Below are 17,270 nucleotides of genomic sequence, written 5' to 3'. Positions count from 1 at the left end.
TCAGATGGGCAGGGTACAAAATATTATTATTATTATTATTATTATTATTATTATTAATAATAATTTGCTTGATTTGTTAAGCTTAGCCCTACTCTTGGTCCATTAGGCAGGAATGGGATGGGTCATATGATTGAAACCTTGTTCTCTCTCATCTTTATATGTGCTTGTGTTCATTTAAAAACTCCCCGCACATCAGCTCTGTATATTGTCTTTTTCGTATGCCTCCTGTATTTTCTGTGGAATACTAATTAGAAAAGGGGATGGCACAGTACAGTTGGCCAATATATCCCTAGGAAGCTGTAGAATTAACTCCTTTGGTGAAAGCTGTAAACAGACCTCACGGTTCAGGGTCTACCAGAGTTGTGCAGATCCTTTTCGCTCCTGCCTTTGTTCAGATTGTTAGAATCATAGAATCATAGAGTTGGAAGAGACCACAAGGGCCATCGAGTCCAACCCCCTGCCAAGCAGGAAACACCATCAGAGCACTCCTGACATATGGTTGTCAAGCCTCTGCTTAAAGACCTCCAAAGAAGGAGACTCCACCACACTCCTTGGCAGCAAATTCCACTGTCGAACAGCTCTTACTGTCAGGAAGTTCTTCCTAATGTTTAGGTGGAATCTTCTTTCTTGTAGTTTGCATCCATTGCTCCGTGTCCGCTTCTCTGGAGCAGCAGAAAACAACCTTTCTCCCTCCTCTATGTGACATCCTTTTATATATTTGAACATGGCTATCATATCCCCCCTTAACCTCCTCTTCTTCTTAGACCGTGGTAGCCCAGGAGGCTGCTTCTAGCGTCTGCAAATCTTGATGGTGCAACCTTAATTTCCTTTTGCAATTTGACCTGGGGGCAAAATGCTCTTCGCTGAATGTTCGCCGTGTTTCCCAAGGTTTCAGCAACTGGGTTGCACATTTATAGACTCTTCTTTCCCATAAGCTCCATCCCTCTAAACCCCTGTCTTGCCTGGGGCACAAAAACTGCACCCTTTTTTAAAGAACTGTTCAAGGTGTTGCTGAAAGAACCTTTATGGTGCTAAAGAAAATTGGGGTTTATTCTTATTAATTTTTTAAGACTGGTGGTAGCAACCCAGCAAACAAGTGCCATAACTTTGGAATAAATGACTCAGTTTGCTATTCGGCCATCGGTGGCAGGAGTTGGGGAGGGGGACTAGTGGGCCTCCGCAGAATGTTCTTGGATTCCAACTCACAACACCACTGATCATTGGCCATGATGGCAGTTGAATCTCATTTTGACGCTGGTCTTCTGCTGCATCTGGCAACATCAAACTAGCTTAAGGGGGTGCACAGCAGTCTCTGTGGCACACACAGCTTTGACTGCTCCCCTCCCCTCAGTATTTGCCACCCGAGGCACCTGCCCCATCCTACCTCATGGTAGAGTCACCCCTGCTCAGGGGACCTTTTCTTCACAAAGCCATTCGGTGTGTAGGACAGTACAGTTAGGTGAATGTGTAATTCACATTATACCTGAAGGAGCATCTCCACCCCCCATCTTTCAGCCCGGACACTGAAGTCCAGCTCTGAGGACCTTCTGGTGGTTCCCTCACTGTGAGAAGTGAGGCTACAGGGAACCAGGCAGAGGGATTCAGATGCTTCGCCTAGTTGATATACCTCATTGAAATCAATGACAGGGTTGCACAGATCTAATTGAGTTCAAGATCTGGCCCATTAACTACATTACCTCTCCTCAAAATCATAGCTTAGCTGTTGAGCCCTTGCTTGTCTAGGGAAAAGGCACTAATCGGAGTTTTGTTCTTAATTCCTTTGCATAATTTAAATAAGACTGTCTTAAGAGCGCAAGATCTCTTTGAAGCGCTCTCTGCAGGCAATGGGGTGAGCTGATTAACATGTCTTTCATGCACTCTGGTTTTTAAAAGGCCCCATTCAAGCCAAAACTTTTTGGCAGCTGTGAGTTGCTTGGCTTCTCAAATGGCAGTATACCCTGCTCCCCATCCCCCCTTTTTTTAAAAAAGTAGAAGTTCTGTATCCTGTGAGTAGTGTTTTCTCCTGACATCCTTGCACATTTCTTCTCCTGCGTACACTGAGGGAAAGCTGCTTTTTAAAACAGGTTTAAAAATGCTGTTTTCAGTTAAGCCTAAGTTAACATAGGTTAACTTAGTTAACTTAGTTAGCAGTTAACTTAGAAGAGAAGACTCCCTGGAAAAGACCCTGATGTTGGGAAAGATGGAGGGCACAAGGAGAAGGGGATGACAGAGGACGAGATGGTTGGATAGTGTCTTTGAAGCTACAAATATGAGTCTGACCAAACTGCGGGAGGCAGTGGAAGACAGGAGTGCCTGGTGTGCTCTGGTCCATGGGGTCAACGAAGAGTCGGACATGACTAAACAACAACAAAAATAGTTTTTAAAATTCTGTTTTCAGTTAAGCCTAAGTGGTTGGCGTGTGCCCAATGCTCCTACAGCTCAAGCTTTTGCTTTGAAATATTTATTGGCGCTTCACTGTAGATGTAGATCACTTACTTCATGTTTATGTTTGCCCTAGCTTTGTAATATTGTAATATTGGTGCTAGTTTTGGGCAACTGCCATAACTGAATAATCGAAATTATCATTATTTAGCTAGGCTGCTAAATTTGACAGCTCTCAGGCCCCTTGCACCACACTGTATATTTAAAGCCACATCCAACCACACTGAACAGTAATGGCTACGCCCTGAGAATCCTGGGGGAATAATCTTTGTTAAGGGTACTGAGGGTTGTTAGGAGATCCCATATTCCCCTCACACAGTGTTAGAAACTCAGATGTATAAGCTAGGCACCAAATGGCTCCTTAAACCAGGGTTACAGGCGCCAAAACGGAATGCCTAGTTGCCATTTTGGGGCCAGATGGCTCAAACGTTGTATTTTTCAATACGGATTTTTGGTTCCTGAAATTATTCCCCCCCCCCCCCCCAATTATATTTTATTAAATTTCAACATTTTTAACATACACAATAAAAACGTAATTACTTCTTTTTTCTTTTTGGGGTAGACTTCCCATCCCATTTTCCATGGTCTTGTCGTTTTTCCCATTCTGCTGCACCCTTTTTTAGTTCCTGAAATTCATTCTGATAAAATACAGTTTTTGGGAAAAGGAAGTGCAGCCTCTTTGAATTCGCATATGTAAAACCTTCTGTGGTTTTGCATATGAGGACATAATAACAATCATTTGTCCCTTAGCAGGTCTTAAAATTATATAAATACAAGCTCGGATGAACAGCAACACAAGACATATTACATCTGTGTCAGAAATAACAGAAATAAAGCCAAAATGGAGAACAGGAGGTGTTGCTAGTTTGTGAAAACAGACAAAATCCAGGGATCCACAGGCGTGCACCTCCAGATGGTAGGGACATCAGGTGCCATGCTGGTGCCTTGGCATCTTCACTTGGTCACAAGTGGCTGATAGTCAGGTGCAAAATGCGCCTGACACCTGGCAAATTGCGAATGCTGCCCTCACAGAACTACAATTCCCAGAATTCCCTGGGAAAGGGGATTGGCTGTTAAAGCACCCTGGGTACTGTAAGTCTGTGACAGGACTAGGGTGTCTGCTCTGTCAGCACCCTTAACGAAAGGACAGCTCCTATGAGTCTTCGGGGAGAGTCATTACCATTGAAAGTGGTGTGAAACAGCTTTAAATGTGTGGGACACGGGTGGCGCTGTGGGTAAAAGCCTCAGCGCCTAGGGCTTGCCGATTGAGAGGTCGGCGGTTTGAATCCCCGCAGCGGGGTGCGCTCCCATTGCTCGGTCCCAGCGCCTGCCAACCTAGCAGTTCGAAAGCACCCCCGGGTGCAAGTAGATAAATAGGGACCGCTTACTGGCGGGAAGGTAAACAGCATTTCCGTGTGCTGTGCTGGCTCGCCAGATGCAGCTTGTCATGCTGGCCATGTGACCCAGAAGTGTCTCCGGACAGCGCTGGCCCCCGGCCTCTTAAGTGAGATGGGCGCACAACCCTAGAGTCTGTCAAGACTGGCCTGTACGGGCAGGGGTACCTTTACCTTTACCTTACAGATGGGACCAAGATGAGAGTGCTTAGAGGCCTGATGTGTAATAATAATAATAATAATAATAATAATAATATATTTATACCTGCCCATCTGAATGGGTTTCCCCAGCCACTCTGGATGGCTCCCAACAGAACATTAATAATAATACAGTGGTACCTCGGGATGCGAACGGGATCCGTTCCAGATCCCGTTCGCATCCTGAAGCGAACGCTACCCATGTCCACACGAGTCGTGTTTCGCTGCTTCCGCACATGCACATGACGTCATTTTTACTGTCTGCACATGCACATGCGCACGCGGCGAAACTCAGAAGTAACGCGCTCCGTTACCTCCGGGTCGCCGCAGAGCGCAACCCGAAAATATTTAACTTGAAGCACATTTATCCCTGGGTATGACTGTAATTTAAAAGCGATAAATCATCAAACATTAAAAACTTCCCTAAACAGGGCCACCTTCAGATGTCTTCTAAAAGTCAGATAGTTGTTCATCTCCTTGACATCTGATGGGAGGGTGTTCTACAGGGCAGGTGCCACTACTGAGAAAGCCCTCTGCTTGGTTCCCTGTAGCCTCACTTCTCACACTAAGGGAACCGCCAGAAGGCCCTCAGAGCTGGACCTCAGCTTCTGGGCTGAATGATGTGGGGTGGAGACGCTCCTTCAGGTATACTGGGCCGAGGCCATTTAGGGCTTTAAAGGCCAGCACCAACACTTTGAATTGTGCTCGGAAACATACTGGGAGGCAATGTAGGTCTTTCAGGACAGGTGTTATATGGTCTTGGTGGCCACTCGCTGACACCAGTCTAGCTGCCGCTTTCTGGATTAGATGTAGTTTCCGGGTCACCTTCAAAGGTAGACTCTCGTAGAGCGCATTGCAGTAATGGTCCTGATGGGGAGAATCTCTCTCTCTTTCTCTCTGCAGCTCCTTGACATGTGCATGCAGAACTGTGGCCCAAGTTTCCAGGCTCTGGTTGTGAGAAGGGATTTCTGCAAAGACAGACTCGTGAAGCTGCTGAATCCAAGGTTCAACCTCCCTGTTGATATGCAGGAGAAAATCCTAACCTTTATCATGGTAAGTACTTCTTTTCTATCTCCCATTTTTCCAGTGTTGCCAGGGTAGTAAATGGTTCATGAGAGCTGTACTGTGAAGCGAAGTCTCTGCTAGTTCACCTTCCTTTTTATCTTAAGCCATGGTTGGAAAGCAGCAAAGCTATAGGGAGAGTAAGAGTAAGTTGGGCAAGAAGATAGCTGGCTATCGGCCTTGCTTTTAAGCCATTCCTTTGTTGTCCTGTCAAGTTCCTTGGCTGCTGCTATTGAGAAAAAGGAGGGCTTTTGCATAGTGTTAGCTCTGTTCTCAGTGTCTCTATTAAAAAAGCAAACAAAAGAATTGCCACCCTGCCAGTCAACCAACAAAAAGTTGAGTGTCTTTGCTTTGTGTGGGTGGGAAAGCGAGAGTTTGTTTACACCACCAGTTAGCTTGAAATCACAAACCGGTGAACTCGTTTCTGCCCTCGACTTGATCAGCTTCAAACCTGTTTGCATTGTGTAGCGGGGCAGCCAGCCTGACTTATCTCCCAGGAATTTTTCCTTTTCCCAGGGATTTTTCCTTTTCCTTTTTTATAATTAGTTTTATTCAATTTTGAAAACTTAAAACACTAACTACAAATTCAATTCAGTGATACCATGGTTGTCAAACTTAATCTGTTCCGGAAGTCTGTTCCAAAACCAAGGCATGCTTTCCCATAGAAAATAATGGAAAACAAATTAATCAATTCCAGACTTTTAAAAGGAACCCCTAAAACAGCAATCCAACATGAATTTTACTATCTAATGAGATCGTTAATGCATAAAATTAAAGCAATAATCAATGTACTATAAAATAAATAAGACAGTATTGTAGATGATGAAAATTAGAATTAAAATTATTATTTTTTCTGACACGCACTGATGGTAGTCATTGATTGAATGGGGGGAGGTCGCTTTTATCCATTTCCGCAGTCACACAATCAATCAATCAGTCGTCGAACTGGGTTCCACACAGTCACAAAAACAGATTAACCAAAAAAGCCTCAAAAACAAAAACTCAAAAAGCGCCAAACTTAATCCGTTCTGGAAGTCTGTTTGACTTCCGAATTGTTCGAAAATCAAGGCGCAGCTTCTGATTGGTGCAGGTGTCCCAGAAACAATAGCTGACAGCCACATCAGACATTCGGATTCCGAGAAACGTTCGAAAACCGGAACACTCACTTCCGGGTTTTCGGCATTTTGCAACCAAGGCGTTTGAGAACTCAAGGTACCACTATACGTTTCTCTTACAAAATGAACAAGGTGATTTTCCATCCTTACCTCTGTGGTGTTTTTATTTCCACCAATATTCTGCTGCATTACATGTCAAAGTACAGTCGTACCTCGGCTCGCAAACGCCTTGGGAGTCGAACATTCCGGCTCCCGAAAGATTGGAAACTGGAAGTGAGTTTTCCGGTTTTCGAACATTCTTTTGGAAGCCAAATGTCTGGTGGTGTTTCCGCAGCTTCCAGTTTGTTGCAGGAGTTTCCTGCAGCCAATCTGAAGCTGCGCTTTGTTTTTTGAATGTTTTGGAAGTTGAACGGACTTCTGGAACAGATTCCTTTCAACTTCTGAGGTACAACTGTATATCTAATATAAAGGTAAATGTAAAGGGACCCCTTACCATTAGATCCAGTTGTGACTGACTCTGGGGCGCTCATCTCGCTTTATTGGCCGAGGGAGCCGGTGTACGGCTTCCGGGTCATGTGGCCAGCACGACTAAGCTGCTTCTAAACTACAGGCCAACGAAATTGCGGGCAGGATATGAATTATGATCAGTGGATTGAGAATGAAAATAAATGTAATAGAGGAAATCTATATTAGATATAAACCACAGAGCCTAGGACTTGCTGATCAGAAGGTCGGCGGTTCAAATCCCCGTGACGGGGTGAGCTCCCGTTGCTCGATCCCTGCTCCTGCCAACCTAGCAGTTTGAAAGCACGTCAAAATGCAAGTAGATAAATAGGTACCGCTCTGGCGGGAAGGTAAACGGCGTTTCTGTGCGCTGCTCTGGTTCGCCAGAAGCAGCTTAGTCATGCTGGCCACATGACCCGGAAGCTGTACGCCAGCTCCCTCGGCCAATAAAGTGAGATGAGCGCTGCAACCCGAGAGTCGGCCACAACTGGACCTAATGGTCAGGGGTCTCTTTACCTTTCCAACTGCAACCTTACAAATTGTGACAATTTGCTACGCAGTATAGTGGTACCTCGGGTTACATACGCTTCAGGTTACAGACTCTGCTAACCCAGAAATAGTGCTTCAGGTTAAGAATGTTGCTTCAGGATGAGAACAGAAATCATGCTCCTGCGGCGCGGCAGCAGCAGGAGGCCCCATTAGCTAAAGTGCTGCTTCAGATTAAGAACAGTTTCAGGTTAAGTACGGACCTCCAGAATGAATTAAGTACTTAACCCAAGGTACCACTGTAGGCAAAAAACCAAATGGCATCAGCCAATCAGCCAAATAATAAAAATTCCTACCAGGCCCCTGCTCCAAAGCAGACGACCCCATAACAGGCATAGCAAGGTCAGCACGAACAAACCCTAAATATAGGGAGGGTAGGTGGGTAATCTGATGTGCGTGGCGAAAAGAGGAAGCTTAACGCTACGCACAGGGAATAAATAGCAACCCCATCAATCAAACAATTTAGCAAAATTAGATTCTCCCCAGCAACAATTGGAGGTGCCCTATCAAATTCGTGTCCATTCATACTAAACCTGCCCAGCAACAGGGGATGTCATGGTTGCCCCCACCGCAACACGTGCTCCCCATGAAGGTGAACCCGCTTTGTTCAAACAAGACCTGAGAGACACACACTCTTTAGTTTCAACCCTCCCCTAGCTGCTACGGTTTCTTTGCATGCCATCCACCTACTCTAAGTCATACCTGCCTGAGATCCTGTCAAACTAGACAGGCAAATGAGGAACGAGGAAGACAGTTGCAGAGTAGCAGAGTTGCGCTTTAATGCGTTGTGTCGCTTTTTGAAAAACACTGAGAATGGGATGAGTCGAGACAGCACCTGTGAATGGATGGGACCAGGTTGTGATAAGGGGATTGGGTGAGAGCTAAAAGAAATGACAGCATTTTCTTTTTTATAGGGTTGCTGTGTGATGCATCTCTCACTGTGTATTCCTACCAACTTTGAAAATATTTATTTCATCGGGTTTCAAACAGGGTGGATTTGATTTAAATGAAATCAATTTAAATCACTAGTCAGCAAGACTTGATTTAAATCTTTTTTTGACAGAAAGACTCATTCTTGCTGGTATAATCTTCATATTTACGACCAGATGAAGGTTTCATTTTTTGAATAATAAATTTTCAGAGTAGTTTTTACAGTTCTATCCAAAATGACTGATTTGGTTATACCATTAGAAATACAGTGGTACCTCTGGTTACGTACTTAATTCGTTCCAGAGGTCCGCTCTTAACCTGAAACTGTTCTTAACCTGAAGCACCACTTTAGCTAATGGGGCCTCCTGCAGCTGTTGTGCTGCCGCCGCACGAGTTCTGTTCTCATCCTGAAGCAAAGTTCTTAACCCGAGGTAATATTTCTGGGTTAGTGGAGTCTGTAACCTGAAGCATATGTAACCCAAGGTACCACTGTACATAGACAGATAATTATGAAATTATGGTGAGGTTTAATAAGTTAACTGTTTATACTTGGAAAACCTTTCTGCTGTACTTTATTGGAAGGAGAAAAATAAACATTTCCTTAATAACATTTTAAACAATTTATTTAACTGAAACAGTAACATTATAGCATATGCATCCATGTTTTTAACTGATGTGGTTAATTTTTTTAAAAAAAAAACACCACACACCTTAGACTGAGTTTTAGCACACATGAAAAACTTAAAACAAATCCTTATTTCCTGATAAAATATAGCCTTTAGACTATAGTGTAACTTAAATAGAAAACTACCTTTCGAAAGATTTTTCCTCTAAAAATATTATATTTTAAAAATCCAATTAAAATAAAAAAAAACCGATTTAAATTTTAAAAATCTGATTTTTAAAAAATAATTTATTTTTATCCACCCCAGTTTCAAATCACATTTTGTGCAGAATTGCCTCCCAAATTACTTCACAGCCCTATGCAAAAATGCAACTATAAAACTTTTTTAAAGGGGGAGGGAAACCCCACTGCAATTTTTTTTTGTCTTATCCCCATTCTGTGAAAGAGAAACTGTCGAACCTTTGGCCAATCATATCTGTTTCACTGGATCTGTGACAGACCTTGGCGAATGGATCGCTGGACCAAAATATGCTTTTGTAAATACAGTTGTACCTTGGAAGTCGAACGGAATCCATTCCGGAAGTCCAATTGACTTCCAAAAGTTTTGCAAACCAAAGCGCGGCTTCTGATTGGCTGCAGGAAGGACCTGCAGCCAATTGGAAGCTGCGGAACGTAGGTCAGACGTTTGGGTTCCAAAGAACATTTGCAAACTGGAACACTCATTTCCGGGTTTGCAGCGTTCGGGAGCCAAAATGTCCAAGTACCAAGGCGTTGGGGATCCAAGGTATGACTGTACAGTGGTACCTCGGGTTACATATGCTTCAGGTTACATACGCTTCAGGTTACAGACTCCGCTAACCCAGAAATATTACCTCGGGTTAAGAACTTTGTTTTAGGGTGAGAACAGAAATTGTGCTCCGGCGGTGCGGCGGCAGCAGGAGGCCCCATTAGCTAAAGTGGTGCTTCAGGTTAAGAACAGTTTCAGGTTAAGAACGGACCTCCGGAATGAATTAAGTACTTAGGGACGCGGGTGGCGCTGTGGGTTAAACCACAGAGCCTAGGACTTGTCGATCAGAAGGTTGGCGGTTTGAATCCCCGCGACGGGGTGAGCTCCTGTTGCTCGGTCCCTGCTCCTGCCGACCTAGCAGTTCGAAAGCACATCAAAGTGCAAGTAGATAAATAGGTACCCCTCTGGCAGGAAGGTAAACGGCGTTTCCGTGCGCTGCTCTGGTTCGCCAGAAGCGGCTTAGTCATGCTGGCCACAAGACCCAGAAGCTGTACGCCGGCTCCCTCGGCCAGTAAAGCGAGATGAGCGCCGCAACCCCAGAGTCGGTCACGACTGGACCTAATGGTCCCTTTACCTTTACCTTTACCACTGTATTGGCAGTTGTGGGGGTATGTGTGTATGTGTGGAAACCTTAATTCTGTTTCAGCAGCTTTTCTCTTTCCTTTTAAAAAAGACTTGGGCCCGAGGATTTCAAGGAGGTGTGGATGTCAGCGATGTCAAGGAGGTGTACCTGGAGCTGCTTAAGAAAGGAGTTGAGTTTCCATCCTTGGGAAGCAACAATGGGACCAAGAAGGTAGGAATGCTCTTGTGGCGCATCCCCGATTGGAAACAGGATATTATCCTTGCAAAATCTGCATGTGTGGCAGAGTTGTGCCGGTTAATTAAAAAACAATAATGCACATTTGACAGAGTGATTTCCATGCTTAGGAAACCAGTCATACGTTTCTGCCTTGGAGCATTTAAAAATCCGAGAGTGGGAGGAATTGTTTTTTTGAAACAGGAAATGTCGAGGTTGAGGTGCTTAAAACTGCCCACGAGATCCAGAATCCCAGTTTCATCTCTCTGGGTAAATGCAAATGTAGGCATCCGGATTGCCTTCCGGGCTTTGTAAATTTCCGCCAAAATAAAAACATATCTCGACACGTGCAGGCAAAGCACAAGGCATATTTTGAAGGTGGGGTAGGAAGGAGGGAGGAGTGTAAAATTGGATAGATAGCACATTATGGACTTAAATAAAGAAAGTAAGGAGCCTTTTACTTTAAAATGAGGCTGCATTTTAATGTTTTAATGTTGTAGTTCAATCTTGTTTTTTAAGTTGTATTTCAATCAACTTGTTTTTATTATTGGTTGTTAGCTGCCCTGAGTCTTGGCTGGGGAGGGTGGGGTATAAATAAAAGTTGTTGTTGTTGTTGTTGTTGTTGTTGTTATCCAGGCTTCATGGTGACTGGGAAATAGCCTCACACTTTCACCTGATTAACTTAGGCGCAGAAGGGAATGCAGAATAATATTTATTTGACAAGTGTAGTACTAATTTCTCATTTTAAGTATTGTAGAGTATGGAGTTATGTGAGCCCCTGAGCCAAGGCAGCCCTGTATAGGGAAGTTTTTTAAAAAATGTTTAATGTTTTGTTATGTTTTTATATATGTTGGAAGCCGCTCAGGCAGCAGCCCAGCCAGATGGGTGGGGCATAAATAATAAAATAGTAGTAGTAATAAGAATTCTTGCTGTTGTTAAATAGGGCGTCCCTGTTTTCATTGGAGGGTATGAAACAATATAACGGGTTTATGGTTCCCCAAACAACAACACCCTAATATCTTATTGTATTGTGTATCCACAGCCTTTGCCTCCGGTCTCCACAAAAGCGTCATACGGTAGTCCCAGGAGGGGCATTTTAGGATCCCTCCCCCCATCTACAGTCATAACACTGATTCCCGAACAGGTAAAGTGCCACTATTCTTTTTAATATTTTGCAACTCAAAGAGTTCGTTGTCATAACCCGCTGGCTTGACAGTGGAGCTTCCAAATCTTTTATTTACTTACAGTAGCTGCATGTTGTCCAATAACAGTGTTTGCCTGGATAGCTTAGAACAATAACCCACCGAAAATGTGATGGCAATCAGCAGAACAATAATAAAAAATACATAAATATATTAACGGCAGCAAGGAAAACAGTATAAACAATATTTTTATCTGGCATCAAAAGGAATATAGGGCAGGCACCAGGTGGGATTGCATTCTGTAAGAGGGTAAAAAGGTAAAGGTAAAGGACCCCTGACAGTTAAGTCCAGTCACAGATGACTCTGGGGTTGTGGCGCTCATCTCGCTTTACAGGCCGAGGGAGCCGGCGTTTGTCCACAGACAGTTTTCCCGGGTCATGTGGCCAGCATGACTAAGCCGCTTCTGGCGAAACCAGAGCAGTGCACGGAAACGCCGTTTACCTTCCTGTTTACCTTCCCTATTTATCTACTTGCACTGGTGTGCTTTCAAACTGCTAGGTTGGCAGGAGCTGGGACAGAGCAACGGGAGCTCACCCCGTCGTGGGGATTTGAACCGCCGACCTTCCAATCGGCAAGGCCAAGAGGCTCAGTGGTTTAGACCACAGTGCCACCCGTGTCCCTTATAAGAGGGTGCCACCCCCCAAAAGGCCCTTCGCTCCCTAGCACCTTATCAGACCACTGCTGGCAGAGAAGTAACTCCAGAGGTGCTCTCAGAGTCTAAGTAGGTGCAGGAAGATCAAGTTGGACTCCAACTCAAATCACCCCTAACCATTGCCCATGTTGGCTGGGGAAGATGGAAGTTAAAATCCAACGACATGGGTTCCCTAACCCTACTTTAAAGTAACAGTCCCAATGCTTTGAAAGTTGCAACTAGTGAGTTGGGGGTTATTGTTTTGTTGTTTTTGCTTTAACTATTTACTTGTGTTTTTACCTTGTGATGAAGGGCGGTATATGAATCTAATAAATAATAATTATTAATAAAAAAATAAATCATTTACAGCTGACCTTTTGACGAAGTGGCACTGCTTTGTGTTGATGTTTGGTTGCCATGCATTCAGAACTCTGCAAAAGCTGCATATACAGTGGTACCTTGGGTTACATACACTTCAGGTTACATATGCTTCAGATTACAGACTCCGCTAACCTAGAAATAGTACCTCGGGTTAAGAACTTTGCTTCAGGATGAGAACAGAAATTGTGTTCTGGTGGCACGGCAGCAGCGGGAGGCCCCATTAGCTAAAGTGGTGCTTCAGGTTAAGAACAGTTTCAGGTTAAGAACGGACCTCCGGAACGAATTAAGTACGTAACCAGAGGTACCACTGTACAGTCATAACTTGGGTTGAAGTTGCATCAGGTTGAGCGCTTTCGGGTTACGCTCCGCGGCAACCCGGAAGTAACAGAACACGTTACTTCCGGGTTTCACTGCTCACGCATGCGCAGACAGTCAAAATGACGTCACACGCCTGTGCGGAAGCGGCAAATTGTGACATGCGCAGACGCACAGTCGTGGGTTGCGTTTGCTTCAGATGCGAACGGGGCTCCGGAACGGATCCTGTTCACATCCTGAGGTACCACTGTATAGCTCTCACTAGATGCCAGCAAAAGCCCTGGGACTGTTAAATTCATTTATGCACATGTGTGTGCACGTGATTATTTAATTACTCCACCTCTGTATTGCTGCCTCCAACCAATCCAACACCGCTCTCTGCCAGGGCAGATGCTGGTGGTAAGGTAAAGGTAAAGGTACCCCTGCCCGTACGGGCCAGTCTTGACAGACTCTAGGGTTGTGCGCCCATCTCACTCAAGAGGCCGGGGGCCAGCGCTGTCCAGAGACACTTCCGGGTAACGTGGCCAGCGTGACATCGCTGCTCTGGCGAGCCAGAGCTGCACACGGAAACACCGTTTACCTTCCCGCTAGTAAGCGGTCCCTGTTTATCTACTTGCACCCGGGAGTGCTTTCGAACTGCTAGGTTGGCAGGCGCTGGGACCGAACGATGGGAGCGCACCCCGCCACGGGGATTCGAACCGCCGACCTTTCGATCGGCAAGCCCTAGGCGCTGAGGCTTTTACCCACAGCGCCACCCGCGTCCCTTTGATGCTGGTGGTAGTTGTTATTATTTTTTACTTTTTGTGTGTGCTGTACCAGCTCCAGGCTAGCACATCACAGGAGCCTGGGTCAGGTTCCTCCCCAAGAGATCACCCCGGTTTTGACCCTGTGAATTTGTTGCCTTCCTTGTAAATACCCCATTCTGGGGACCTTATGGAGGCTAGTTCTGGCCATCGCTGGTGGTCTGGCATTCTCTGCCACACTCCCAGCCAGTGTCACAGTGGCCTCTGGTGTGGGAAAGGAGCATGTTGACTTGACAGCACATTCCTAGGCCTGTTGAAATCAGTCCCAGTGAATTCAGTAGGGCTTACTCCCAAGTAAGCGGGCCTAGGATTGTAGCCCTACGGTGCAACGCCAGACCCTCCCAAGTGTCTCTGTTTTGCAGAGACAGTCCCAGATTTACAGAAGCCGTCCCGGTTTATAATTTGAACCTGGAATGTCCCGCTTTTCTTTAGGCTGTCCCTATTTTCATCAGAGAAATGCTGGAGGGCATGGAGTTATGCAACCCCTGAGCCAAGGAGATAAGTAACTATACGACCTTGAGAAGAAATCTGAAGGCAGCCCTGTATAGGGAAGCTTTTTAACGTTTAACTATGTTTTTATATATGTTGGAAGCTGCCCAGTGGCTGGAGCAACCCTGTCAGATGGGTGGGGTATAAATAGTAAAATTGTTACTATTATTATGGAATAGGAAGTCCCTATTTTCACCAGGGAAATGTTGGAGGGTATGCAATGTTTATGCATGCTCATAGAGAATCTGTGTGGCACTTAATCCCTGGTACATGCATTTAGGATTGCAGCCTTAGTTCAGCATTGAATTTTCTAATAGGGGTAGCCAAAGGCCCTAAGAAACTTACAACCAGATATAATAATAATAATAGTAATAATTTTATTATTTATTCCCTATGCATCTGGCATGGTAAACCAGCCCTGCAATAGATATGTCTCACGCTGCAAAGCTGGCAGGACTTTCAGAGCCCAAACCACGACATGCAAAATAATTTCTCTCTTGTATTTTGCTCCGTTATGGTCCTGAACAGATTGGAAAACTATACAGCGAACTGGATATGGTAAAGATGAATGTCAGGGTCATGTCAGCCATCCTGAAGGAAAACGTCCCTGGATCAGAAAATCCAGATGATATGGAGCTTCTCCAGGTACAGTAGGCCCTTTTGCTGGGATAGTTAATGAAAAGCAAAGGTGTGGGTGAGTGTATTACAAGATTGTTATTGTACTTCATCTTAACCTATTACAGTATTTGTACAAATGGATTCCAAATATCATTGAATTTGTCCATGGAAAGTCTGTGTTTATATGCAAGTTGTTCATATGTTGCAAGTTTGTATAAGTCTTCAATACAGTCCTAGGAGGGAGCTGCGTTTTTATTTTTCCAATTCATTAGTATCAGTCTTTTTGCGGTGATAAGGGCATTGAGAATCCACTTGCGTTGTACTTTTGTAAGGTTCCATGCTCTGGGTATATAATTCAAGAGGATATTTTGCTCTGCAAATGTGAGGTTGTTCCGCACCGTTCTGTTGATGGTTTCAGTTACCTTCTGCCAAAAGTCTTTCAATATAGCACAATGGAAAAACACATGTTTTAGAGGAGCATTATCCCATTGCATCTCCAACAGTTAGATACAGTGGTACCTCAGGTTAAGTACTTAATTCGTTCCGGAGGTCCGTTCTTAACCTGAAACTCTTCTTAACCTGAAGCACCACTTTAGCTAATGGGGCCTCCTGCTGCTGCCGCACCGCCGGAGCATGATTTCTGTTCTCATCCTGAAGCAAAATTCTTAACCCGAGGTAATATTTCTGGGTTAGTGGAGCCTGTAACCTGAAGCGTATGTAACCTGAAGCGTATGTAACCTGAGGTACCAGTGTACCTTAAAGGGTAAAGGGACCCATGGCCGTTAGGTCCAGTCGTGGCTGACTCTGGAGTTGCGGTGCTCCTCTTGCTTTACTGGCCGAGGGAGCTGGCGTACAGCTTCTGGGTCATGTGGTCAGCAAGACTAAGCCGCTTCTGGCGAACCAGAGCAGCACACAGAAACGCTGTTTACCTTCCCGCCGGAGCAGTACGTATTTATCTACCTTCACTTTGACATGCTTTCGAACTGCTAGGTTGGCAGGAGCAGGGACCGAGCAACAGGAGCTCACCCCGTCACGGGGATTCAAACCGCCAACCTTCTGATCGGTAAGTCCTAGGCTCTGTGGTTTAACCCACAGCGCCACCCACGTCCCGTTAGATACCTCAGCTAGCCCTTTTTAAAAAACAAATGTAATGGGGTCCAGTATATTCTAAATATTATTTTTTGTTGTATGAGCCTCAGTTTAAGCTCCAGAGACACCCTTGCTATAGCAGTTTAAACAGTAGTTAATGAAAAGCAAAGGTGATGGAATATGTGGAATCTCAAGGCATTAATTTGCACTCTGGATTATCAAGGAGCGGGACCCAGAACCAGTCTCTAGTTTCCCTGTCCAGTTCCACCTGATGCCCTTCTTCCCCAACAAGTATACTGGGGTGGAACACTGGGTGCTGCCACCATGGGCAGCTGTGGGGACAGGCAGGGGTAGCCAGCCTAGGACTGTAAGGAAACCCCCAGGCAAAGTAACTGCAGCTACCATCTTGATTTCCCCAGAGTTCTATAATGGGGTCCAGAGATAGTCTAGGGACATTAAGATGGCAGTGTCTGCAGCCCCTTGGCCCACTCCCATTCCTCTTAATCTGTGCCAGTTCTAAAATGTAAAAAGAGAAGAAGAAAAGGTTTAAAACAGGGGTGTCTAAACTTTTCTCAAAGAGGGCCAGATTTGATGAAGTGTACATGCGTGAGGGCCAACCAGAGTTGTTGACCTTTTTTTTTTAAGCATTGGAGTTATTGAAGTTTTTGGGGATTTTCCCCCAAAGCCCAAAGTTGTTGAGGTTTTTAGGATTGAAGTAGTTGAACTGCCACAGGGGCCGGATTAAATCGACCAGTGGGCCGAACTTTGAGCCTGCTTGGTTTAAACGAACTGAAGCGATCCCAGCATCATAGAGCCTATCAGAGAATTATTTCTCTCAGAATCGAAATGGGTTTAAAAACAAAGCACAAACCCATTTTAAAACAAACAAATCACAATCTCTTTTTTTCTTTTTAAAGCAAATTACATGCCCATTTTTAAACAAACTTTTTGGTTAATAGTTGTATACCCAGACTCCTTTTGCACCCGTCTACCACAGATGGAATCCATAATGAAGAAAACCACGCGCCTTGAAGTGGTTTTAAACGTAAACAAATTATTTTGTAGATTTCCTGCAGAACTGATTTCTCTTTTGTAACACAACCTAATCCTTAATAAAAACTTTTTTTTTTAAAAAAAGTGAAATTCTGGGAAAAGGAAAGTCTTGAAAAAGGAAGGGGGAAAGGGAGATTTCCCTAATAACATGTTTCCTTGTCAAGAGAAAATTCCGTCCAAGGCTTTTTCTTTGAGTACTTCAGTAATGGGGAAATGTTTTTGCCAAACCCAATGGCTCTAGATAGTATAATGTGGATTTCCATAAACAGACTACACCTTCATACTATTCT

At 44.6% G+C, this 17,270-nt stretch overlaps 1 protein-coding gene across 1 annotated transcript in view; it reads left to right on the top strand.

Annotated features, from left to right (window-relative positions):
• Positions 1–17,270, top strand: part of TOM1L1 (target of myb1 like 1 membrane trafficking protein) — a 57,893-nt gene that overhangs the window by 22,626 nt on the left and 17,997 nt on the right. Inside the window, exons 4-7 of the mRNA XM_083427523.1 lie at positions 4,938–5,087; positions 10,277–10,396; positions 11,442–11,543; positions 14,749–14,865. Coding sequence (XP_083283649.1) covers positions 4,938–5,087; positions 10,277–10,396; positions 11,442–11,543; positions 14,749–14,865 — 489 coding nt within the window. The remainder of the gene's footprint in view (positions 1–4,937; positions 5,088–10,276; positions 10,397–11,441; positions 11,544–14,748; positions 14,866–17,270) is intronic.

The sequence above is a fragment of the Podarcis tiliguerta genome (assembly GCF_965153285.1).
Source record: "Podarcis tiliguerta genome assembly, chromosome: 2".
Classification (NCBI taxonomy): domain Eukaryota; kingdom Metazoa; phylum Chordata; class Lepidosauria; order Squamata; family Lacertidae; genus Podarcis; species Podarcis tiliguerta.
The sequence above is the reverse complement of the archived record's forward strand: the minus strand, read 5'-3'. Positions and strand labels throughout refer to the sequence as shown.